Below are 25,789 nucleotides of genomic sequence, written 5' to 3'. Positions count from 1 at the left end.
TTCAAGAGGAAGACGGACGTTGATAGTAGTGTTACTATCTACAAAGCTCGAATTGTCGCAAAAAGGTTTTCGACATGTTCAAGGTGTTGACTACGATGAGATTTTCTCACTCGTAGCGATGCTTAAGTCTGTTCGAATCATGTTAGCAATTGCCACATTTGATGAAATCTGGCAAATGGATGTCAAAACTGCATTCCTTAATGGATTTCTTAAAAAAGAGTTGTATATGATACAACAAGAAGGTTTTGTCAATCCTAAAGGTGCTAACAAAGTGTGCAAAGCTCCAGCGATCCATCTATGGACTGGTGCAAGCATCTCGGAGTTGGAATATACGCTTTGATGAGTTGATCAAAGCATATAGATTTATACAGACTTACGGTGAAGCCTGTATTTACAAAAGTGAGTGGGAGCACTACAGCCTTTCTGAGAAGTATATGTGAATGACATATTGTTGATCGGAAATAATGTAGAATTTTCTAGAAAGCATAAAGGAGTATTTGAAAAGAGTTTTTTTTAAAAGACCTCGGTGAAGCTGCTTACATATTAAGCATCAAGATCTATAGAGATAGATCAAGACGCTTGATAAGTTTTTTCAATGAGTACATACCTTGACAATATTTTGAAATAGTTCAAAATGGAACAGTCAAAGAAAGGAGTTCTTGCCTGTGTTGCTAGGTGTGAAGTTGAGTAAGACTCAAAATCCGACCACGGTAGAAGATAGAGAGAGAATGAAAGTCATTCCCTATGCATCAGCCATAGGTTCTATAAAGTACGCCATGCTATGTACCAGACCTATTGTATACCCTGCCCTGTGTTTGTCAATGGAGTACAATAGTGATCTAGGAGTAGATCACTGGACATTGGTCAAAATTATCCTTAGAGGACTAAGGAAATATTTCTAGGTTATGGAGGTGACAAAGAGTTCGTCATAAAGAGTTACGTCGATGCAAGCTTTGACACCGATCTGGATGACTATGAGTCTCGATCTGGATACATATTGAAAGTGGGAGCATTTAGCTAGAGTAGCTCCGTGTAGACTGAGGGAGTCCTGGATTAGGGGGTCCTCGGACAGCCGGACTATATCCTTTAGCCGGACTGTTGGACTATGAAGATACAAGATTGAAGACTTCGTCCCGTGTCCGGATGGGACTCTCCTTGGCGTGGAAGGCAAACTTGGCGATACGGATATGTAGATCTCCTCCCTTGTAACCGACTCTGTGTAACCCTAGCCCCCTCCGGTGTCTATATAAACCGGAGGGTTTAGTCCGTAGGACAACAAAAATCATACCATAGGCTAGCTTCTAGGGTTTAGCCTCTACGCTCTCGTGGTAGATCAACTCTTGTAATACTCATATCATCAAGATCAATCAAGCAGGAAGTAGGGTATTACCTCCATCGAGAGGGCCCGAACCTGGGTAAACATCGTGTCCCCCGCCTCCTGTTACCATCTGCCTTAAACGCACAGTTCGGGACCCCCTACCCGAGATCCGCCGGTTTTGACACCGACATTGGTGCTTTCATTGAGAGTTCCACTGTGCCGTCACCATAAGGTTTGGTGGCCCCTTCGATCATTGGCGACGATGCGATCCAGGGTTAGGTATTCCTCCCCGGACAGATCTTCGTATTCGGCGGCTTCATACTGCGGGCCAACTCGCTTGGCCATCTGGAGCAGATCGAGAGCTACGCCCCTGGCCATCAGGTCAGGTTTGGAAACTTGAACTATACTGCCGACATTCGCGGAGACTTGATCTTCGACGGATTCGTGCCCACGTCAGGTGCGCCACACAATCACGACGAGCATGACTTAACTCTGCCATTGGACAGTGTTTGGGAGATCACACCTGCAACTACTCCGGCCCTCAATCCGGAACAAATTGCGCCATCTGAGGACGGGTGGATAGACCCCGCCACGGAGGCCGCATTCTCAGTGGCGATAGAGCCGAATACTGACTTCACCTCCTACGAGAGCCGTGTTGCCGAACCATTGGATTCGTCCTCGGCCACGGGCTCCGAGCCGCTTGCGTTCGTGCCTATCGAATCCGATTGGGCACCGATCATGGAGTTTACCTCCACGGATATCTTTCGGCACTCGCCTTTTGGCGATGTGCTAAATTCATTAAGGTCTCTCTCCTTGTCAGGAGAACCTTGGCCGAACTATGTCCGGCAAGAATGAGATGCGGACGACGAAGAAATTCGCTCCCCACCCACCACCCACTTAATAGCCACTATCGATGATTTAACCGACATGCTCGACTTCGACTCCGAAGACATCGATGGTATGGACGACGATGCAGGAGACAAACAGGAACCACCGCCCACAGGGCGCTAGACCGCCACCTCATCATATGATATATACATGGTGGATACCCCCAAAGAAGGCGATGGCGATAAGACAGCGGAGGATGACCCCTCCAAGAAGCAACCCAAGCACCGACGTCAGCGGCGCCGCTCTAAGTCCCGCCATAGCAAAAGTAGCGATACCGGCACAAGAGACAATAACACTCCGGACAGTGCCGAAGACGACGACAATCCCCTCCAGCCAGATTTAGAGTGGGAGGATGAACAAGCTAGCCCTCCAGAACAGGCAGCAGACGGAGAAAATGGAGGATGACAATTACATGCCTCTCTCCGAAGACGAGGTGAGCCTCGGTGACGAAGAATTTATCGTGCCTGAGGATCCCGTCGAGCAGGAGCGCTTCAAGCGCCGGCTTATAGCCACAGCAAACAGCTTGAAGAAAAAGCAACAACAGCTTCGAGCTGATCAAGATCTGCTAGCGGACAGATGGACTGAAGTACTAGCGGCCGAGGAATACGAACTCGAACGCCCAACCAAGAGTTACCCAAAACGCAGGTTGCTACCCCAACTCGAGGAGGAAGCATTAAAACCTACATCACCAGCGTATGATGTGGTGGATCGGTCACCTCGTGGCCGAGACAGAGGGGCATATCAGCCCGAAGTCCAGCCTGCACCCCGTCGCCAGACAACCAAAAACACCAAGGCCCGGGGCAACACGCGGGACCTGCAAGACGTATTGGAAAACAAAGCAGGGCATACAAGATCAATCTACGGATCACGGGGTCGCGCCCCAACGCGTGACGATGATCGTCATGCCGGATACAGTAAAAGCAAATCCGGCCAGGCCGAATACAGCAGACAAGACTCGTATGAGCTGCGTCATGATATAGCTCGGCACAGAGGCGCCGCACACCCCCTATGCTTCACTGATGAAGTAATGGATCACGAATTCCCAGAGGGTTTTAAACCCGTAAACATTGAATCATATGATGGCACAACAAACCCTGCGGTATGGATCGAGGATTTCCTCCTCCACATCCACATGGCTCGCGGTGATGATCTACATGCCATCAAGTACCTCCCACTAAAACTCAAAGGACCAGCTCGGCATTGGCTTTGCCAGCAGACTCCATTGGCAGTTGGGAGGATTTGGAAGATGCATTTCTCGACAACTTCCAGGGCACTTATGTGCGACCACCGGATGCTGATGACTTGAGCCATATAACTCAGCAGCCAGGGGAATCGGCCAGGAAATTCTGGACCCGGTTCCTAACTAAGAAAAACCAAATTGTCGACTGTCCGGATGCAGAGGCCTTAGCGGCATTTAAGCATAACATCCGTGACGAGTGGCTCGCCCGACACCCCGGCCAGAGAAGCCGAAGTCCATGGCAGCCCTCACGACACTCATGACCCGCTTTTGGCGGGCGAGGATAGCTAGCTGGCTCGCAGCAACAATACATCAAGGAATCCTGGCACTTCAGATGCCAAAGATACTACCGGCAGACCACGCCGTAACAAACACAAGCGCCGCAGCAACGGCGATAACGCCGAAGAGACGGCAGTCAATGCCGGATTCAGTGGCTCTAAATCCGGTCAGCGGAAAAAGCCGTTCAAAAGAAGCAATCCGGGCCCGTCCAATTTGGACCGTATACTCGATCGCTCGTGTCAAATTCACGGCACCCCCAATAAGCCAGCCAATCACACCAACAGAGAATGTTGGGTGTTCAAGCAGGCCGGCAAATTGAATGCCGAAAACAAGGACAAGGGGCTGCATAGCGACGACGAGGAAGAGCCTCGGCCGCCGAACACAGGAGGACGGAAGAGGTTCCCTCCACAAGTGAAAACGGTGAACATGATATACGGAACCCATATTCCCAAGAGGGAGCGGAAGCGTGCACTAAGGGACGTCTATGCGATGGAGCCAGTCGCCCCAAAGTTCAACCCATGGTCCTCTTGTCCGATCACCTTTGATCGCAGGGACCACCCACTTGTATCCGTCATGGTGGATCTACCGCATTGGTCCTTGACCCCATCATTGACGGATTTCACCTCACTCGAGTCCTTATGGATGGTGGCAGCAGCCTGAACCTGCTCTATCAGGATACAGTGCGCAAAATGGGCATAGATCCCTCGAGGATCAAACCCACAGAAACCACCTTTAAAGGGGTAATCCCAGGTGTAGAGGCCTGTTGCACGGGCTCAATCACACTGGAAGTGGTCTTCGGGTCTCGGGACAACTTTCGAAGCAAGGAGTTAATCTTCGATATCGTCCCCTTTCGCAGCGGCTATCACGCACTGCTCGGACGAACCGCGTTTGCCAGATTCCATGCGGTACCACATTATGCATACCTCAAACTCAAAATGCCAGGACCACGCGGGGTTATAACAGTTAATGGAAACACAGAGCGCTCACTCCGCACGGAGGAGCACACTGCGGCTCTCGCAGCAGAAGCGCAAAGCAGCCTTATTAGGCAAGCTGACAATTCGGCGAAAAAGACATCGGACACCTTCAAGCGAGTCCGGAGCACCCCGCAGGTGGATCGGCAGGCACGTTTGAGGCTCGACTAGAAATTCGGCCTCCGTCCTAGTCCCAGTCAAGTGGCGAAATCTGTGCCGCGCGTACATAACTACGCACTCAAGATACCATGGACATAGGCGGAGGCACCAATACGGCACGTCCCACAATGCGGCTCAACCGCCCCAGGGGCTATATACCTTTATCATTTTCTCTCTTTCAGGACCTTACTCTCTGGAAGCCCTTTCCGGCAGTCTAATTGTTGGACTCATCACAGTAAGGAAATACCAAGGAAGCTAGACGGTATGACGTACAAGGGAATCCCCAGGTGGTCTCTGATAACGATCAAAATACCTGTTTTACATACCCGCACGCAACTTGCCCTTGGATAGGACATGTCAAATGGCCCTATTTTCTTCTTATTGCAGTACTTGTATCCGTACACTTTGACGTACTATTTAATAACAATGCGTAGCGTTAGCCTATTATTGCATTACCCTTTCTTTTTTTTCTTTCTCTTGTCTGCTTAATTACGACAGATTGCACCCGTACATTCTAGTATGACTAGTACGCCAGGGGCTTCAGTATACCCCATAATACGGTGTGAGAAGTCCGAACACTTTCGACAGTGCGGCACCCCGAACTTATATCATTATATGCATCAGCTCCGAATCATGTCTTGGGTCAATAGTTGGGTTTGCCCGGCTCCCATGTTTTGGTACCTTACGTTCCGCAATATCGGCTAAGGTAGCGCTGGGAGAACTACTGCGATTGTGTCCCGGTTCTTCCGGACGAGCACCTCAGTAGAGAAAGCCGAAAACTGACTGTCATGATGAGGCGAGAGCTGGTCGCTGTTCGAGAGGTCTCAAGTCCTTAAAGACTTTTTCCGCTTCGGGCGAGGAGTCGGCCTTGCCCGACTTAGGCGTATATAGCGCCCCAAATTCGGCCTTCCGAATACTAGGGGCTTCGCCAAAATTTAAAATTGTAGACTTCTATGGCTAAGTGAGAGTGATAAAGCTTTATAGTCCGATTGCCTGGTTCGCTGTGCTGAACACCTCCTTCGAAGGACCCAAAATTGGGATAAAGAGTGCTCAGGTTTATCCCGAACACCCCAGTACTAGTTACATGGGGGCAGAAGCCGACGACTGGCCAACTCTCAGATTTCATAAACGGCCGCACAGAAGGTAATATTTTAAATTAACAAGCATGGTATAGCGCAAATGAACTCGTTTCATATTACAGGATCACATGAGTACATTCACTCGAATATTACATCCTTAGCACATTCCTCCGCCACAAGGCGAGCACCCTTCAGGACACTGTCATAATACATTTCGGGGTGGCGATGCTCCTTGCCTTGCGGCGGCCCCTCCTTCACCAGCTTTACGGCGTCCAGCTTCGCCCAGTGCACCTTCGCCCGGGCAAAAGCCCTGCGCGCACCCTCGATGCAGACGGACCGCTTTATGACTTCGAGCCGTGGGCAGGCATTCACAAGCCGCCTCACCAGACCGAAGTAGCTATCAGGCAGGGGCTCGCCAGGCCACATCCGGACTATAAGACCCTTCATGGCCTGTTCGGCCGCCTTGTGGAGCTCGACCAGTTGCTTCAGCTGGTCGCTCAAGGGCATTGGGTGTTTGGTCCCAGTATACTGAGACCAAAACAACTTCTCCGTCGAGCTCCCCTCCTTAGCCCGGTAGAACTCCGCGGCGTCTGACACACTGCGGGGAAGATCTGCGAACGCTCCTGGAGAGCTCCGAACTCGGGTAAGTAAAAGGAAAGTTTCCTTCACATGCTTGCTTTGCATAATGAATGCCTTACTCGCTGCTATCTTCTTAACCGCCTCAATTTCCTGGAGGGCCTTTTGGGCTTCGGCCTTGGCATGTTGTACACTTTCGAGGGCCTTCGCAAGCTCGGACTCTTGCGTCTTAGAGTCAAGCTCCAAGGACTCATGTTTTTTGGCGAGAGCCTGGAGCTCTTGCTGCACCTCGCCAACTCGGGCCTCTTGTTTCTCGCGCTCGGTGTGCTCCTTGGCCGCTTTGTCTTCGGCCTTGGATAGCGCCTTCTTCAGGGCCGCCACTTCGGTCGTGGCCTCTAGCAAAATTGATGACAATCTTATTATTCTAAAACCAAATTTTTCAATATACAGACGGGGTATCGCTTACCTTTGTTCTCTTCGAGCTGCCTCTTGGTAAGGCCGAGCTCTTCCTTGGACCGCTCAAGGTCCTGCATCAGTGCAGCGACCTCCGCAGTACGTGCGGCAGCGGCTAGCACTGAAGCCTGCATATGCACATAGACATATTCTGATCAGACTCCTGCGGTTATTATTTGATCCTCTATTCGGCCTTTCTTCGCGAACGCCAAACAAAGCATCAGGGGCTACTGTCTATGCTGTAACATTTTCTTATAAGTTTGATTACTTACCTCAAAGCCTGTTAGGAGGCTGGCACAGGCTTTAGTCAGTCTGCTTTTGGCTGACCGAACCTTCTCGATCACTGCACTCATGATAGTGCGGTGCTCTTCGTCGATGGAAGCGCCGTGAAGCGCTTCCAGCAAGTTTTTCGATGCCTCTGGATGGACAGAGGCCGTTGGCACAGGCGGCTTGCCCCTCTTGGCGAGGGGTTGCCTGACAGAGTCCGGAACCACTGGAGGTTCCGGTGCAGTATTCGGCTGGGGGCCGAATTTCCTGCCCCCGTCATCGGAGCCCATGGGAGTCTTGCTCCCCTTGCGCACAGTGTCCGGAATGTCACCTTGAGGCGCCTCCAGGACTACCTCCCCTCGGCTCGGTGCCCTTTGATACAACACCTCGATGTTGTCCGTAGGGCGAGGGGATGAAGCGGTCGGAAGTGAATCACTGTTCAGATCCGACGGATCCAAAGAACCATCCGACGAAGATACGTTGATACGGGCTCGGGACGGGCTGCATAATCATGTGCGGCGTGATGAGAAGCAGTGCAATACAACATATCAAGGATTATTATGGTATCCGAATACTTACGACTTCGCCAGGGGCTTGTCCCTGGGCAACCATTCGTCGTCGCTGTAAGCGGCTGTCATGGAGCAGCCCAGGAGGAGGGTCCTTCCCTTCTTGAACCCTTCGGCCTCCCCGGATGGGGCGGCCTTCCTTTTCTTGTCTCCCCCGATAGGTGGGGGGGAACTTTCCTCTTCCTCCTCCTCGTTTTGGTGGGAGGAGTGCGCCTCGGTGTTTTCGGACGAAGAGTCCGATATAACCTTGCACCGGAGACCCTTACGGGTCCCCGTGGCCTTCTTCGCCGGCACCTCATAAGGCGCCGGAACCAGCATCTCCGTTAGGAGAGCGTCTGCTGGATCTTCGGGCAGGGGGGCTGGACAATCGATCTGCTCCGTTGTCTCTACCCAGTCCTGTTAAAATGACGTGGAGGCTTAGATCCCGCGTGTGGTTATACTAGGGAAAATAACATCTTATGAGATGTAGAAGACTTACCGGATTGGCGGGGCGCTTTGCGCAGAGTCCGCGGTCCTCGGTAAGGGGAGGAGGTACCTCGACGCCCTTGAACAGCAGCTTCCAGACGTCCTTGTGCATCGTGTCGAAGAGCTCTCGCAGCGTCTGGTGCTCGGCCGGGTCGAACTCCCACAAATTGAATGCCCGTCTTTGACACGGGAGGATCCGGCGGAAGAGCATGACTTGGACCACGTTGACGAGCTTGATTTTCTTGCTCATCATGTTTTTGACGCAGGTCTGGAGTCCGGTCAGCTCCACCAAGGAACCCTAGGATAGGCCCTTTTCTTTCCAGGAAGTGAGCCGCGTGGGGATTCCGGATCGAAATTCGGGGGCCGCCACCCAGTTGGTGTTGTGCGGCTCGGTGATGTAGAACCACCCCAATTGCCACCCCTTTATGGTCTCCACATAGGAGCCTTCGAGCCAGGTGACGTTGGGCATTTTTCCCACCATGGCGCCTCCGCACTCCGCTTGTTGGCCGACCACCACCTTCGGCTTAACGTTGAAGGTCTTCAGCCACAGGCCGAAGTGGGGCTTGATGCGGAGGAAGGCCTCGCACACGACGATGAACGCCGAGATATTGAGGATGAAATTGGGGGCCAGATCGTGAAAGTCCAGCCCGTAGTAGAACATGAGCCCGCGGACAAACGGGTGGAGAGGAAATCCCAATCCGCGGATGAAGTGGGTAAGAAAAACCACCCTCTCATGGGGTTTTGGAGTAGGGACGACCTGCCCCGCGTCTGGCAACCGGTGTGCGATATCCGCGGCCAGATATCTGGCTCTCCGTAGCTTTGTGATGTCCTCCTCCATAACGGAGGAGACCATCCACTTGCCTCCCGCTCTGGACATGCTTGGAGTGGTTTGAGGAGAAAATGCAAACTTGGGTGCTGGAGCTCGAGTGCGCAAGAATGGATGAGCAAGGAGGAAGAAGGCGTGGATGAAAAAGAAGAATCCTTGTCCCTTTATATAGGCAGAAGAAACTATACGCCTCCCCACCTGCCTGGTAAAACTCGCTTATTCCCCAAGCGCCGTAATTGATGGCGCGGTTGGGTTACCCACACCCGTATTGATGAGAATCCCATGATAAGGGGACACGATCTTTGCTTCGACAAGACGTGCCAAGAAAACCGCCTCGCAATATGTGCAGTCGCTGGTTGAGAAAAATGGTTCGAATAATGACCGAGCCGTGGTATGATGTCATGCTGCCGAATGTGTCAACACTTGGATCATCCAATATGTTGAGCTTGCCTTTCCCTCTCATGCTAGCCAAAATCTTTTGCACCAAGTAGAAATACTACTTGTGCTTCCAAACATCCCTTAAACTAGTTTTGCCATGAGAATCCACCATACCTACCTATGGATTGAGTAAGATCCTTCAAGTAAGTTGTCATCGATGCGTGCAATAAAAATTGCTCTCTAAATATGTATGATCTATTAGTGTGAAAAAAATAAGCTTTATACGAACTTGTGATAGGGAAGAAATAAAAGCGACAGACTGCATAATAAAGGTCTCTATCACAAGAGGCAATATAAAGTGACGTTCTTTTGCATTAAGATTTTGTGCATCCAACCTTAAAATCGCATGACAACCTCTGCTTCCCTCTGCGAAGGGCCTATCTTTTACTTTTAACTTCTACCCTTATACAAGAGTCGTGGTGATCATCACCTTTCCTTTTTATACTTTTTCCCTTTGGAAAGCACTTTGTGTTGGAGCGATCCGGATATATATATCCACTTGGATGTAGGTTTTCATAAATTATTATTGTTGACATTACCCTTGAGGTAAAAGGTTGGGAGGCGAAACTATAAGCCCCTATCTTTCTCCGTGTCCGATTAAAACTTTGAACCCATAAATATCACATGAGTGTTAGCAATTGTGAAAGATTAAATGATAGTTGAGTATGTGGAGTTTGCTGAATCAAAGCTCTTACATAGACCCTTCCTGAAAATAAGATGAATTGCAATTGTTTGATGACTAAGAGCACTGTTTGTTAGTTTTCAAGAAAGTTTATGATCTATACTTTAACATGTGAATAGCTTGTTACTTGATCATGAAAAGTTTTATGAGATGAGCTACTATTATGACATATAATGATGCTAGAAAAGGTGATTGAAATTATCATTGATCAAACTTGTGCACCTGATAGCATTCACACTTCATAAATTATTTCTTTTATCATTTACCTACTCGAGGACGAGCAGGAATTAAGCTTGGGGATGTTGATACGTCTCCAACGTATCTATAATTTATGAAGTATTCATGCTATTATATTATCCATCTTAGATGTTTTATATACATTTATATGCTATTTTATATGATTTTTGGGACTAACCTGTTAACCTAGAGCCCAGTGCCAGTTTCCGTTTTTTCCTTGTTTTTGAGTTTTACAGAAAAGGAATACCAAACGGAGTCCAATTGACGTGCCAATTTTTGATGATTTTTTATGGACCAAAAGAAGCCCCTGGAGTAAAAGAGTTGGGCCAGAAGACTACCGGGCTATCCACGAGGGTGGGGGCGCTCCCACCCCCTGGGCATGGGCCCCTATCTCGTGGACGACTCGGAGACCCCCTTGACGTGAAACCGATGCCAAAAAATTCCTATAAATGTAGAAACCTCCAGAAAATAACCTAGATCGGATGTTCCGCCGCCGCAAGCCTCTGTAGCCACGAGAAATCAATCTAGGCCCTCTCTGGCACCCTGCCGGAGGGGGCCATCATCACCGGAGGCCATGGGAAAGGATCTCGGAGGGGCCATCATCGCCATGAAGGCCAAGGACCAGAGGGGGAACCTCTCCCCATCTAGGGGGGAGGCCATGGAGGAGGAAGCACAAGGGGGAGAACCTCTCCTCCTCTCTCTCGGTGGCGCCGGAGTGCCATCGGGAGGGGAATCATCATCGCGGTGATCGTCTTCATCAACACCACCATCCTCATCTCTTTTACGCAGTCCACTCTCCCGCACCCCGCTGTAATCCCTACTTGAACATGGTGCTTTATGCCACATATTATGATCCAATGATGTGTTGCCATCCTATGATGTTTTGAGTAGATATCCTTTGTCTTTGGGTTGATTGATGATCTAGATTGGTATGAGTTGTATGTTTTATTTTGGTGCTGTCCTATTGTGCCCTCCGTGTCGCGCAAGCGTGAGGGATTCCCGCTGTAGGGTGTTGCAATACGTTCATGATTCACTTATAGTGGGTTGCTTGAGTGACAGAAGCATAAACCCGAGTAAGGGGGTTGTTGCGTATGGGATAAAGGGGACTTGATGCTTTAATGCTATGGTTGGGTTTTACCTTAATGATCTTTAGTAGGTGCGGATGCTTGCTAGAGTTCCAATCATAAGTGCATATGATCCAAGAAGAGAAAGTATGTTAGCTTATGCCTTTCCCTCATATGAAATTGCAATGACGACCACCGGTCTTGTTAACAATTGCCTAGGAAAAGTCCGCACACCGATCCATCATTATTCCACACTCGCTATTTGTAATAATTAAGTAATATATTCTAACTTTATGATAACAGCACCTACTTTTATATTTTAGCTCTCCGATACCATGCAAAGTTATCCTCTTCATACCTACAACGTAGTTTTATTTCTCATTTCTAGTTGAAAGCAAACGTTCGGTGTACGTAGAGTCGTATCAGTGGCAGATAGGACTTGAGAGAATATTGATCTTACCTTTAGCTCCTTGTGGGTTCGACACTCCATACTTATCACTTCCCCCATTGGGAATTGCTACGATGATTCCCTGCACTTGGGGATTATCAGGCATGCCGTCTTTTTCGTGCAAACGTTGCAGGTCCTTCCGTGCCTCCGGTGTATCTTTTGTCTTCCCATACACACCCAAGAAGTGTAGCAGGTTCACGCAAAGGTTCTTCGTCACGTGCATCACGTCGATTGAAGAGCGGACCTCTAGGTCTTTCCAGTAGGGTAGGTCCCAAAATATAGATTTCTTCTTCCACATGGGTGCGCGTCCCTCAGCGTCATTCGGAACAGATAGTCCGCCGGGACCCTTTCCAAAGATTAGGTGTAAATCATTGACCATAGCAAGTATGTGATCACCGGTACGCATGGCGGGCTTCTTCCGGTGATCTGCCTCGCCTTTGAAATGCTTGCATTTCTTTCGACATTGATGGTTGGTCGGAAGAAATCGACGATGGCCCAGGTACACATTCTTCCTGCATTTGTCCAGGTATATACTTTTGGTGTCAGCTAAACAGTGCGTGCATGCGTGGTATCCCTTGTTTATCTGTCCTGAAAGGTTACTGAGAGCGGGCCAATCGTTGATGGTTACAAACAGCAACGTGTGCAGGTTAAATTCCTCATGTTTGTGCTCATCCCACACACGTACACCGTTTCCATTCCATGGCTGTAAAAGTTTTTCAACTAATGGCCTTAGGTACACATCAATGTCGTTGCCGGGTTGCTTAGGGCCTTGGATGAGAACTGGCATCATAATGAACTTCCGCTTCATGCACATCCAAGGAGGAAGGTTATACATACATAGAGTCACGGGCCAGGTGCTGTGATTGCTGCTCTGCTCCCCAAAAGGATTAATGCCATCCACGCTTAAACCAAACCATACGTTCCTTGGGTCACCTGCAAACTCAGCCCAGTACTTTCTCTCAATTTTTCTCCACTACGACCCGTCAGCGGGTGCTCTCAACTTCCCGTCTTTCTTACGGTCCTCTCTGTGCCATCGCATCAACTTGGCATGCTCTTCGTTTCTGAACAGACGTTTCAACCATGGTATTATAGGAGCATACCACATCACCTTCGCAGGAACCCTCTTCCTGGGGAACTCGCCGTCAACATCACCAGGGTCATCTTGTCTGATCTTATACCGCAATGCACCGCATACCGGGCATGCGTTCAAATCCTCGTACGCACCGCGGTAGAGGATGCAGTCATTAGGGCATGCATGTATCTTCTGCACCTCCAATCCTAGAGGGCATACGACCTTCTTTGTTGCGTACGTACTGTCAGGCAATTCGTTATCCTTTGGAAGCTTCTTCTTCAATATTTTCAGTAGCTTCTCAAATCCTTTGTCAGGCACAGCATTCTCTGATTTCCACTGCAGCAATTCCAGTACGGTACCGAGCTTTGTGTTGCCATCTTCGCAATTGGGGTACAACCCTTTTTTGTGATCCTCTAACATGTGATCGAACTTCAGCTTCTTCTTTTGATTTTCGCACTGTGTCCTTGCATCAACAATGACCCGGCGGAGATCATCATCATCGGCACATCGACTGGTTCCTCTTGATCTTCAGGAGCTTCCCCCGTTGCAGCATCAGCGTATTCATGGGCACATAGTTGTCATCGTCCTCTTCTTCTTCGCTGTCTTCCATCATAACCCCTATTTCTCCGTGCTTCGTCCAAACATTATAGTGTGGCATGAAACCCTTATAAAGCAGGTGGGTGTGAACGGTTTTCCGGTCAGGGTAAGACTTCGTATTCCCATATATAGGGCATGTACAGCACATAAAACCATTATGCTTGTTTGCCTCAGCCACTTCGAGAAAATTATGCACGCCCTTAACGTACTCGAGGGTGTGTCTGTCACCGTACATCCATTGCCGGTTCATCTGCGTGCATTATATATAATTAAGTGTGTCAAAAACCATTACAGAATATCATGAATAGATAAGTGATCAAATTAATAGAGGTTCATCATCACATTAAAACCAAAGTACATATATAGTTCTCATTGAACAACATATAGCTCTCTAGAGCATCTAATTAAACCATACATTGAAACTATGTAAAACATTTCAATGCAACAACAAATGCGATCATAATCGCAACCAAGGTAACAATTGATCCAACGGCATAATGATACCAAGCCTCGGTATGAATGGCATATTTTCTAATCTTTCTAATCTTCAAACGCATTGCGTCCATCTTGATCTTGTGATCATCGACGACATCCGCAACATGCAACTCCAATATCATCTTTTCCTCCTTAATTTTTTTATTTTTTCCTTTAAGTAATTGTTTTCTTCTTCAACTAAATTTAACCTCTCGACAATAGGGTCGGTTGGAATTTCCGGTTCACATACCTCCTAGATAAATAAAATATATGTCACGTTGGTCGGCATAATTGTCATAAACAATAAATGAACCAAATAGTTATAAAAGATAATATATACCACATCCGAATCATAGACAGGACGAGGGCTGACGGGGCGGATACCAAAACCATCGCACTATATAATAACAAGCAATAATAAAAGTAAGAAAATTAGACAAGTATCTATCTAAAGTAAGATTTTTTTTCTTTCAGAAAGAAGATAAGAACAAGAGGCTCACCACGGTGGTGCCGGCGACGAGATCGGCGCGGGCGATCGACGACGGTGAAGACGGGAATGGGACATGACGGACCGCTAAACCTAGACAAATCTCGGGGGAAATGGAGCTCGGAGGTCGAGTTTCGAGAGGAGAAAGCTTAACTAGTGTGGCTCGGGCATTTCATCGAACACCTCATGTGCATAGGAGGTGAGCTACAGCACCCAAATGCCCTCCCCTCACCGGCCAGAAAAACAGAGCAGCGGAGTGCTCTGCTCGCGGGCGAGGGGTATATATAGCCACCTCATTGGTCTCGGTTCGTGGCTGGAACCGGGACAAAAGGGTCCACACGAACAGGGACAGATGCCCCACGAGGCCCGGCCGGCCCCCTGGGCGGACGAACCGGGACGTATGCCCCCCATGGGTCCCGGTTCGTGACAGAACCGGGACTAATGGGCTGGGCTGGCCCCAACCAAAGCCCTGTTTTCTACTAGTGACCAGACAACCCCTCCTCCAGATCAGATCGAGCGGGGCGGCTTTGCGAGGAAGAAACACCAACAAACTGAACGGAGTTACGAGAGTGATCAACTGAGGGAATCGGGACGAGAGATTGCACGATGACAAGATGTGGGGTGGGGTGATGGACGAAACAATTGACGTAAGGCGGGAGAGGGAACCTTACATTTTTTGAAGTATCAGAGATTTCTAGAACTTAGTTGGTTTATATTACTTGTTATTCTTCGTCGACGGTCGTAGCAAGTCGATCAAAATTTCCCCTTCCTTTTCTACTCTAACACGTCTAAATGCGTAGCTCCGATGATGCTCAACGTGGACTTAGAAATAGTTGTTTTGCAGCCTTGTTGACAAATAGCAAATTTCTAGTAATGCTCGTTTCGGAATGCATAAAATGAATATTCACGTTCATGTTCAGAAAATTGGATTAGTAGCATACAAAAAAGTGTTGTAAACAAGAAATCGGTGCCAGTAGATTATGTATATTAGCAATGTCAGAATTGTATTTCATTTAAAAAAACCTAAGCCCTCACTATGTTAATTAAGGAAAGAATTGTCGAGCTAATTAGTGAAAAAATGGGTGAAAGCCACAACAACACACCCGCAAAATTGTCGTCATAGTGCTCGGATTTTCCTAGGTTTATTTCAGGCTTCGAGCGATGTTCATTTAGTGAAAGGAGATGTTCCCATCAACTACGGAGACATGTGTGATGTCTTCGTGAATCTCAAGATGATGCCGGCTCAGTCTCTTGGAAGTGGTCGTAGAGATAAACTATTTGTGCGCGCTTTCATAGGAGTGTATGTTTGAGCGTCTCTGTCTGTACTATGTTAAATAAGTCATCATCATGGAACATGATTGCATATGGTACCATTGGCCAACCCGGCTACACACACACCGCACACAAACTATTATGATGACAAATACCATTAGGGTAGTCTACATGTGTCATTGTTGAAATATATTGCCCCTCACTTTTCATTCGAACTTTTTGGAGCCACTGGCTTAAGCATGAATTCAATATGCTTTTAGAGTCTTGATTTAAGGCCCTGCCAACTGAGTATTAAGAGAAGATTCTGCCGCCTACAATGATTTCATGTGCAAGGACTAAAAAAGTCTTGACGTGAGGGAAATATACTGGCTCTCTCCATCAGTTTGGATTTTTGGAGCCACTGGCTATAGCATTAATTCAACAATTGTCATCACCCCTCTACCCAACCAAGCACCAAAGACCAAAAAGCCACTTAAAATGTACTCCCTCCGTTCTTGAAGTGCCATCAAATTAGTAGCATTAGGTTCATGATAAAATATATTTTCATCATATCCCTATTTGGTTTTATAAATATTGATATATTTTTGCACAAATTCGATCAAATTTTAAGATAGTTTGACCCTTTAATAAAGTTGGAAGTACACTTTTTTAAGGACGAAGGGAGTGACAGAGTTGATGGACTTTCTCAATTTGTAGCATAAGTAGTATGTGAAGAAACTCAGCGTGGTGACGTGATGAGGCACGCACATACAGCTGCATTTACGGATGTCACGTATAGAAAGAAACTTCTTGTTTTCGCTAATGACTTAATGCAGACGGCATGAAAGAAGGCCGTCGCTCCGAGGAATGGCGCTACTCTCGCTATGTCATGGGAAGCAGGTCATACCCATTATCTTCTCACTTTGGAGCTTCACATTTGCAGTGTGACCCCGATCGATGAGGTGGGGTTGGATTTACAAGGGCACGCTTCCTCTCCTCCTCGCCTCTAGGCTCTAGCTCAAGGGTTCACGTGTCCTCATCACTCAAAAGGCTCTCTCCCCTACCGATCTGGACTGAGCGGCGAGTACATGTTTCTTACAGCTGGCCCGGCACTAGAGACTAGACAAGACAGACACCATCACGAACACAGAGAAGGACCAAACATAACCATGCACATAATTACATTTTCAATGCTTCAGTGTTGTCATGGAATTGTCACGGCAGATGTCCTTGTGAAAGGTCTTAGTCATGGAGTCATCGCAATTAGGAAGCTTAAAGGGGTTATTAAAGCGGGACAAAGGACACGAGGGTTTATACTGGTTCGGCCTCTTACGGTGAAGGTGAAAGCCTAATCCAGTTGAGATGGAATTGGTAGGGTTTCGATGACCAGGGAGCGAATCCGCTATGCCTGACTCTCGATTTGATGTTACTTGCCCTAAGCCGCCGCCGGGTCGTCCCCTTATATACACGGGTTCATGCCCCGCGGCCTACAGAGTCCTGGCCGACTCATAAACAGTGTCCGGCTCGGTGACTAGTTAATCTTGCCTTATAATACAAGTCATGTCATTATGGCGGTTTATCACTACGGGCCTTAAGTCGTCTGTGGGCTTTGAGCTCTTAACTGAACCGCCATCTTCAAGCTTGATATTGGGCTTCATATAATGAATCAATATAGCGTAACCCGGCCCCTCCCGAATAGTTATATCCCAACAAGTGTGAAGCCTGCAGTTTTTTTCTTCCACCCCCGTCTGGCCGCGACTACGAGACCCCAGACAGTGAGAGTCGAAAGTAGTGTGAGCCAGATCTTGCTACGGACGGCGCAGGTGCGAACTGAAACAAGCCAAAAACAGTTCGTCGCGTCGTTGCTGCGAGACGCGAGAAACCTGCGCAGGCCGTGGCGGGGGCCGAACCCGCCGGCCGGGCACCGAGGAAGGAATCATGTGCGCTCGAGCAAAATCCGTGGCCGGGTGCGTGACAGGGGAGCCAGCTCGCCCGGTGCCGGTGGGAACAAGTAGGCCGCGACAAGAGCTTGTGCGGTTTCTGCCGCTCCGCTCCGCTCCTAGGGCCGTGGTAGCACGCGTCACGCCATCGGGCGTTGGCTTTATCCGTCATCGGGACCATGGGGCCTGAGAACCTTCTTTGCATTGTTTAGTGGAGTCTAGTAGGAAAATGGTGCCCCCCTTTGACATTGGGTCCCGAACGTTGGAGTAGTAACAATCTTTTTTTTTTTTTTGCGGGGAGTTGGAGTAGTAACAATCGCGGTGGTTAATTCCATTTTTCAAAGGACTTTGTCCTGAGGACTTCTGACACTGTGTCACCGTCGGGTCTAGTAGGAAAATGGTGCCCCCTTTGACATTGGGCCTGACATCGGATGATGAGCGAAGCTGGCAGCGCGGGAGTCACGGACGGTAAAATCGTGACCGTTCATGTCAGGAAAAACGAACATCTGGTCAGAATTTTCTGTCATCAGTTTGACGACGTGCTGCTCTATAAGATTTTGTTTGCACAAACAGAAGGCCGGATTTAGGGTAAAGCTACTATAGTAGGTGGTACAGGCACGGTGGTGATGATTCAGAGCCCCATCCAGAATAAATGAGACCTCACACTAAGCTCGACATGGGTCTCTACCGTCACGAGTGGGATGGAAAGAAGAGAAATCGATCGTGAAAGGAGCACGTACTCATCATCATCATCACAATTAAAACTTTAGCGCTGGATATTAATCGCCGTTCACCTCCACCGGAACAAGAGAAGAGAAACACTTGTATTGCAGTAGGTCAGGGCGATGCACTCGCTCCTTTGCTGCACGAACGAAAAAGAAGAAGAAAAACACCCATGATGAGAATACCAACTCTCCTATCCAGGCATCCAGCTAACCCCACGACCTGTATTTCTATAGCTGGAGCACTCGGCTCATCTACTCCGTGCACGCAGCAACAGCAAAAGCGTGAGGAGGAGAGCGCGCGGCAGGACCAGGAGCGGAGCGTGTCACGCCGATCCGGCCTCTTTATTGTTCGCACGCCTTCCCCCCCTCGACTCCCTCCACCGTTGGCGCTCCTCCCGCCCGCCCCGCTCTCTCAAAAGTAAACCCCTCCCTCCTCTTCCTCCTGCCCAGAACCCAACGGTCACTCACTCTTCCCCATCGACCAACCAGCCAGCCAGCCCAGCTACCCACATTTTCCCAGGCCTTCGTCTGCCACTGCTTCCGATCGCTCCACACCCGAGACCAAGACGCCAAAAACACCCGCACAGAGACGCTCGATCACCACGCGCGCGCCATTTCTTTGCTCCCCCGCGCACGTCTCGATCGCCGGGTGCGGAGCTTAACCCGGCCGCCGGCCGAGGCACGGAGCGGAAACGACGACACGGCACAGTAGATCTGCCACGCACGCGCGGCTGCTGGGGCTCGGTGCGATGGGGAGCGGGGAGGAGGAGAGGGGCGGCGCGAGCGAGGCCGCCTTCACGGACTCGGCCGACGGGAGCAGCTCCAGCTCCGACGCCGCCTCCACCGACGACTGGCCCGCCCTCGCGCTGGCAGCACCCAAGAAGACGCCGGCCTGCGGCGGCGCCCCCGACGCCGAGATGAGCGGCAAGCAGAAGCGCAGGGCTGGGCCAGGTACACGGGCTTCTCACTCGTCTGTCAGAGGCGAAGCAAGCCAGCAACAATGTAGGTACTGGTGCTAATGTTATTGTGTGCAGAGATGGAGCTGATGAAGGAGAGGTTCGCGAAGCTGCTGCTGGGCGAGGACATGTCCGGGAGCGGCAAGGGCGTCTGCACCGCGCTCGCCATCGCCAACGCCATCACTAACCTCTGCGGTCAGTATCCCATCTTTGCTCCATTTCTTCATGATTTCTTTCTTTCCACAGTAGGAGAGAGTTGTCAGCGAGTGTCTTGTGCAGCTACCATCTTCGGGCAGCTGTGGAGGCTGGAGCCGCTCCAGCCGGAGAAGAAGGCCATGTGGCGGCGGGAGATGGACTGGCTGCTCTGCATCAGCGACCACATCGTCGAGCTCGTCCCCACCTGGCAGTCGTTCCCCGACGGAACCAGGCTTGAGGTACCACCAACCGGCACCTAAACATTTCAACCAGCGCTGCGATTTTCAACCGGCAGACCGAGCAATAGGCCGGCTGAAATCACGAGCCGAAAGTTCAAAACGGTGGATCAAATGTCTTCGCCTGTCAGTACTCCCGGGTGAATGTACATTTGATTATTGAGCACCGCCAGAGCACGGGAACAGTTTATAATGTCGACTTTAGTAGCACATGGACCGCTAGAAAATCGCTATTAAGCACGCATTTAGCAACCATGGCACCCATATAAACAGAGAGAAATGTTAGGTGCGCCCATGATTTTTCTGATCGAAACTTTGCGGTTGTGGCGCCATGCTGTTGTGCTTGCGAAAATTTGTTGCCGGATGAGGGCAACTGCCCGTGCTGTCTTAATTATATGACAGCAAATGGTAGCAGTTTAATTAAAAGTGCCCGATAGAAGATGCCATGCTGGTGATACGAGGTATTTCTAGGAGTACGATAGTTACTCCACAACGGTAATGAAGCCAAAAAAAATGCAATTGAAGACAGAACGTATTGTGAATAATAGTACTACTGGCTAATGAAAACAAACCAAATCTCCAGTACATATTGTGATTCTGTAGAACAGGTTCCCAGTTACTAGTACGGAGTCCACTGCAATGAGTCGATTGAGAAATCTAGACACATGTCATGCGTACCATGCGATTGCTCTTTGACAGAGTGGATCAGCGTGCTCCTAAGGCATAAGGAATAGTGATGGGTGGACCTACTGGCTTACTGCATATGCATTACAAATCAAATATGAATGATGATTTATCAATTATCAATTATTAGCCATGAAATAATTGTCAAGGCGCAAATGCGACGACTCATTGATAAAGTTCAGCCTTCACCTCTAAGCAACTGGCTTACACGTTTTCCGGACCCTTCGTTTCAGATCATGACAAGCAGGCCACGGTCAGATTTGTACATCAATCTGCCGGCGCTTCGGAAGCTAGACCACATGCTCCTCGTGAGTTCTCCCAGCTGTGAATTCACCGCACAAGCAATCTGAAAAATTCAGCAACATCTAACAACATGATCGACACATGGCAGGAAATCCTGGACAGCTTCAGGGACACTGAATTTTGGTACGTCGACCAAGGGATATGCGCGGCGGACTGCGACGGCTCAGCCTCGTTCCGGGCGGCCTTCCACCGCCGCGACGACAAATGGTGGCTGCCGGTGCCCCGGGTGCCACCCGGGGGCCTCCGCGACAAGACGAGGAAGCAGTTGCAGCACAAGCGCGACTGTGCGAACCAGATCCTCAAGGCTGCAATGGCCATCAACAGCAACGCCTTGGCAGAGATGGATGTCCCCGAGTCGTACCTCGACTCCCTGCCAAAGGTATCACCATGATCTAGCCTCAGCGTGCAATATTCAGTAATGTCAGTAATGTCTCTTGCTCACGACTTGGTGGTGCAATTTTGTGTGGTAGAACGGGAGGGCGACTTTGGGCGACGTGATATACCGCTACATAACGTCGGATCACTTCTCCCCCGAGTGCCTTCTCGACAGCCTAGACCTGTCGACGGAGTACCAGGCCCTGGAGATTGCCAGCCGTGTCGAGGCATCGGTCCACGTGTGGCGCCGCAGGGTGCCCGCGAAACCGGTGAACGGCTTAGGCCGCACCGCCAGCGCAAGGTCGTGGAGCATGGTGAGAGACATGCTGATGGACTCGGAGAAGAGGGAGCTGCTCGCGGAGCGAGCAGAGGGCCTCTTGATATGCCTCAAGCAGAGGTTCCCTGCACTGACGCAGACAAGCCTGGACATGAGCAAAATTCAGTACAACAAGGTTGGTTTGCTTGCAAGTGTGTGTCCCTTTGTCTGTCTTTTCACCCATTTGCCTGTCAACAACTGAGTTCATTCACCATCGCTGCATGGTGAACAATTTTCAGGATGTGGGCAAGTCGATCCTGGAGAGCTATTCGAGGGTTTTGGAGAGCCTGGCTTCGAACATCGTGGCGCGCATCGACGATCTTCTCAACATCGACGAGCTGAACAGGCACGTGGAGCAACTGTCGTCGGGTGAAGCCGACCTGAAGATGGCGTGCGGCAGGGCCGTGGTGCCGCCCTACCAGCAAGTGCCTGCCTCGGGCACGCCGTTCGTGACGGCGTACGCCACGCCGAGCTTCTCCCCGGGGCGGCTGTCGAGCCCGAGGACCTCGGTCGGTGCCGGCAGACGGTCTCAGGGCAGCAGGGCTGCCGCCGCCGCGAAGAAGGCCTTGACGGACCATCTCGGCCCGTCGGAGGTCAGGGGGATGATCATCGTGAACCGGAGCACGATGATCGATGTCTCGACGACCACGGACCTGTGAGGCTAGGCCGGTGGACGGCTCGTAGAATTGCCTGTCCCTCTGTGCATAAGTGTGTCCTTCATTTGTGCTCACGTTCTTACTATGTTTTTAACTCTTAGTGCTTAGCGATGGAGTACCGCTGCTGCTTCTTTTTGCGAGAAGAAGCTGCTATGTATCGTTGCTCGCCTTCAACAGAAGAATGGAAAAGAAAAACGAAGTGTCCTGCTGTTTGCATACCTCGTGATCAGATATTTATTATCATAATATGAAAGTTCAGTTTGCCTGCTAAATCAGGTGGAATTACCTGCACCAGTTAGTTCGATCGGTACGGACGGACTCCGGTTAAAAGTGAAAACCTGCAGCTTCTACTGCTGTTTTCTGGAACCTGAAGAACCGGAAAGGCAGTGTGGCCTGGCTCTCGCGTTTTCAAGAACTCCGGCCAGTGATCGCACCGCCGACGTACCCGCAATGATGGCCAGCAAGCGGAGGGCCTCTTGATATGCCTCAAGCAGAGGTTCCCTGCACTGACGCAGACAAGCCTGGACATGAGCAAAATTCAGTACAACAAGGTTGGTTTGCTGTGCAAGTGTGTGTCCCTTTGTCTGTCTTTCCACCCATTTGCCTGTCAACAACTGAGTTCATTCACCATCGCTGCATGGTGAACAATTTTCAGGATGTGGGCAAGTCGATCCTGGAGAGCTATTCGAGGGTTTTGGAGAGCCTGGCTTCGAACATCGTGGCGCGCATCGACGATCTTCTCAACATCGACGAGCTGAACAGGCACGTGGAGCAACTGCCGTCGGGTGAAGCCGACCTGAAGATGGCGTGCGGCAGGGCCGTGGTGCCGCCCTACCAGCAGGTGCCTGCCTTGGGCACGCCGTTCTTGACGGCGTACGCCACGCCGAGCTTCTCCCCGGGGCGGCTGTCGAGCCCGAGGACCTCGGTCGGTGCCGGCAGACGGACTCAGGGCAGCAGGGCTGCCGCCGCCGCGAAGAAGGCCTTGACGGACCATCTCGGCCCGTCGGAGGTTAGGGGGATGATCATCGTGAACCGGAGCACGATGATCGATGCCTCGACGACCACGGACCTGTGAGGCTAGGCCGGTGGACGGCTCGTAGAATTGCCTGTCCCTCTGTGCATAATTGTGTCCTTCATTTGTGCTCACGTTCTTACTGTGTTTTTAACTCTTAGTGCTTAGCGATGGAGTACCGCTGCTGCTTCTTTTTGCGAGAAGAAGCTGCTATGTATCGTTGCTCGCCTTCAACAGAAGAATGGAAAAGAAAAACGAAGTGTCCTGCTGTTTGCATACCTCGTGATCAGATATTTATTATCATAATTTGAAAGTTCAGTTTGCCTGCTAAATCAGGTGGAATTACCTGCACCAGTTAGTTTGATCGGTACGGACGGACTCCAGTTAAAAGTGAAATCCTGCAGCTTTTACTGCTGTTTTCTGGAACCTGAAGAACCGGAAAGGCAGTGTGGCCTGGCTCTCGCGTTTTCAAAACTCCGGCCAGTGATCGCACCGCCGACGTACCCGCAATGATGGCCAGCAAGAAGAGGGCCTCTTGATATGCCTCAAGCAGAGGTTCCCTGCACTGACGCAGACAAGCCTGGACATGAGCAAAATTCAGTACAACAAGGTTGGTTTGCTTGCAAGTGTGTGTCCCTTTGTCTGTCTTTTCACCCATTTGCCTGTCAACAACTGAGTTCATTCACCATCGCTGCATGGTGAACAATTTTCAGGATGTGGGCAAGTCGATCCTGGAGAGCTATTCGAGGGTTTTGGAGAGCCTGGCTTCGAACATCGTGGCGCGCATCGACGATCTTCTCAACATCGACGAGCTGAACAGGCACGTGGAGCAACTGTCGTCGGGTGAAGCCGACCTGAAGATGGCGTGCGGCAGGGCCGTGGTGCCGCCCTACCAGCAGGTGCCTGCCTTGGGCACGCCGTTCGTGACGGCATACGCCACGCCGAGCTTCTCCCCGGGGCGGCTGTCGAGCCCGAGGACCTCGGTCGGTGCCGGCAGACGGTCTCAGGGCAGCAGGGCTGCCGCCGCCGCGAAGAAGGCCTTGACGGACCATCTCGGCCCGTCGGAGGTCAGGGGGATGATCATCGTGAACCGGAGCACGATGATCGATGTCTCGACGACCACGGACCTGTGAGGCTAGGCCGGTGGACGTCTCGTAGAATTGCCTGTCCCTCTGTGCATAAGTGTGTCCTTCATTTGTGCTCACGTTCTTACTGTGTTTTTAACTCTTAGTGCTTAGCTATGGAGTACCGCTGCTGCTTCTTTTTGCGTGAAGAAGCTGCTATGTATCGTTGCTCGCCTTCAACAGAAGAATGGAAAAGAAAAACGAAGTGTCCTGCTGTTTGCATACCTCGTGATCAGATATTTATTATCATAATTTGAAAGTTCAGTTTGCCTGCTAAATCAGGTGGAATTACCTGCACCAGTTAGTTTGATCCGTACGGACGGACTCCAGTTAAAAGTGAAATCCTGCAGCTTTTACTGCTGTTTTCTGGAACCTGAAGAACCGGAAAGGCAGTGTGGCCTGGCTCTTGCGTTTTCAAGAACTCCGGCCAGTGATCGCACCGCCGACGTACCCGCAATGATGGCGAGCCGAATCTTTCCATCACAAGGCCATACGTGGCTCATCTCCAGCGTAGTGGAGCGCAGTAGGTAGTGCTCGAAATGGAACTACGGAGGGCTCAGTGCACGCGCGCGGGCAAAAGAGAAGTGAAGGGAGCGGTGGTGCACCCTCCACTCCGGGCCTCCCACACCATGTTACCCGGGCGAGATCTTCAAGCGGCCATCGATGGCCTCCATCCACCATGACCCGGAGAGCTGTATATATACCCTGGCCGAGGCACCAGGACGATCACCATCGGAGCGCGCACTGCAGAGAGAGAAGAGAAGAGAAGAGTGAGGTGCGGCCAAGAGAAAAGAGATGGAGTCCAAGGCGGCGAGGTGCCTCTGCTTGCTGGCGATGCTCCTGGTGGCCGGGCTCGGGGCGGCGCGCGGCGCCGGGGAGTGCGGCCGCGTGCCGGCGGACAGGATGGCGCTCAAGCTGGCCCCGTGCGCGGCGGCCACCCAGAACCCCGGGGCCAAGGTGGCGCCCGGCTGCTGCGCGCAGATACGCAGCATCGGGCGCAGCCCCAAGTGCCTGTGCGCCGTCATGCTGTCCGCCACCGCGCGCCAGGCCGGCGTCAAGCCCGCCGTCGCCATGACCATCCCCAAGCGCTGCGCCATCGCCAACCGCCCCATCGGCTACAAATGCGGCCGTAAGTTCATTTATTCTGATGATGTTCGATCCTTTCTAACTCTGTAGCAACTCTGTCCATTGGAGCCATCATCGTTTGCTTTGCTCTGTTTTTTTTTCTCTGTGCAGCATACACCCTGCCATGAGGAGCACATGTGGTGGAACTGGAAGAGCTTTCCAACTCTTGGAACATATGGAAGAGCAGATGACATACACCTGATGCCATCTTTGTCATGTGGAACTTTTACTTGAATCTTTTATGAATAAATAATGTGGTTGTAATGCCTCTGTTGGAATATATAATATAATGAAGTACCTTCCCAAAT

At 50.5% G+C, this 25,789-nt stretch overlaps 4 protein-coding genes across 4 annotated transcripts; all 4 read left to right on the top strand.

Moving 5' to 3' along the window:
* The first annotated feature begins 18,887 nt into the window (after positions 1-18,887).
* On the top strand, positions 18,888-22,438 carry LOC123079753 (rop guanine nucleotide exchange factor 7). The gene is made up of 7 exons (XM_044502553.1): positions 18,888-19,450; positions 19,534-19,650; positions 19,735-19,889; positions 20,804-20,878; positions 20,962-21,252; positions 21,344-21,700; positions 21,804-22,438. The coding sequence occupies exons 1-7, from the start codon at positions 19,249-19,251 to the stop codon at positions 22,221-22,223; spliced, it is 1,617 nt and encodes a 538-aa protein (XP_044358488.1). The 5' UTR covers positions 18,888-19,248; the 3' UTR covers positions 22,224-22,438.
* A 91-nt stretch (positions 22,439-22,529) lies between these two features.
* Positions 22,530-23,510, top strand: LOC123079757 (rop guanine nucleotide exchange factor 5-like). The gene is made up of 2 exons (XM_044502556.1): positions 22,530-22,771; positions 22,876-23,510. The coding sequence occupies exons 1-2, from the start codon at positions 22,748-22,750 to the stop codon at positions 23,293-23,295; spliced, it is 444 nt and encodes a 147-aa protein (XP_044358491.1). The 5' UTR covers positions 22,530-22,747; the 3' UTR covers positions 23,296-23,510.
* Positions 23,511-23,628: 118 nt separating this feature from the next.
* On the top strand, positions 23,629-24,580 carry LOC123079756 (rop guanine nucleotide exchange factor 5-like). Its single transcript, XM_044502555.1, has 2 exons — positions 23,629-23,842; positions 23,946-24,580. Exons 1-2 carry the CDS (start codon positions 23,819-23,821, stop codon positions 24,363-24,365), a joined length of 444 nt encoding a protein of 147 aa, XP_044358490.1. The 5' UTR covers positions 23,629-23,818; the 3' UTR covers positions 24,366-24,580.
* A 497-nt stretch (positions 24,581-25,077) lies between these two features.
* On the top strand, positions 25,078-25,788 carry LOC123079758 (non-specific lipid-transfer protein). Its single transcript, XM_044502557.1, has 2 exons — positions 25,078-25,485; positions 25,593-25,788. The coding sequence occupies exons 1-2, from the start codon at positions 25,152-25,154 to the stop codon at positions 25,607-25,609; spliced, it is 351 nt and encodes a 116-aa protein (XP_044358492.1). The 5' UTR covers positions 25,078-25,151; the 3' UTR covers positions 25,610-25,788.
* Position 25,789: the final 1 nt, after the last annotated feature.

The sequence above is a fragment of the Triticum aestivum genome, chromosome 3D (assembly GCF_018294505.1).
Source record: "Triticum aestivum cultivar Chinese Spring chromosome 3D, IWGSC CS RefSeq v2.1, whole genome shotgun sequence".
In the NCBI taxonomy this organism is placed as follows: domain Eukaryota; kingdom Viridiplantae; phylum Streptophyta; class Magnoliopsida; order Poales; family Poaceae; genus Triticum; species Triticum aestivum.
The sequence above is the reverse complement of the archived record's forward strand: the minus strand, read 5'-3'. Positions and strand labels throughout refer to the sequence as shown.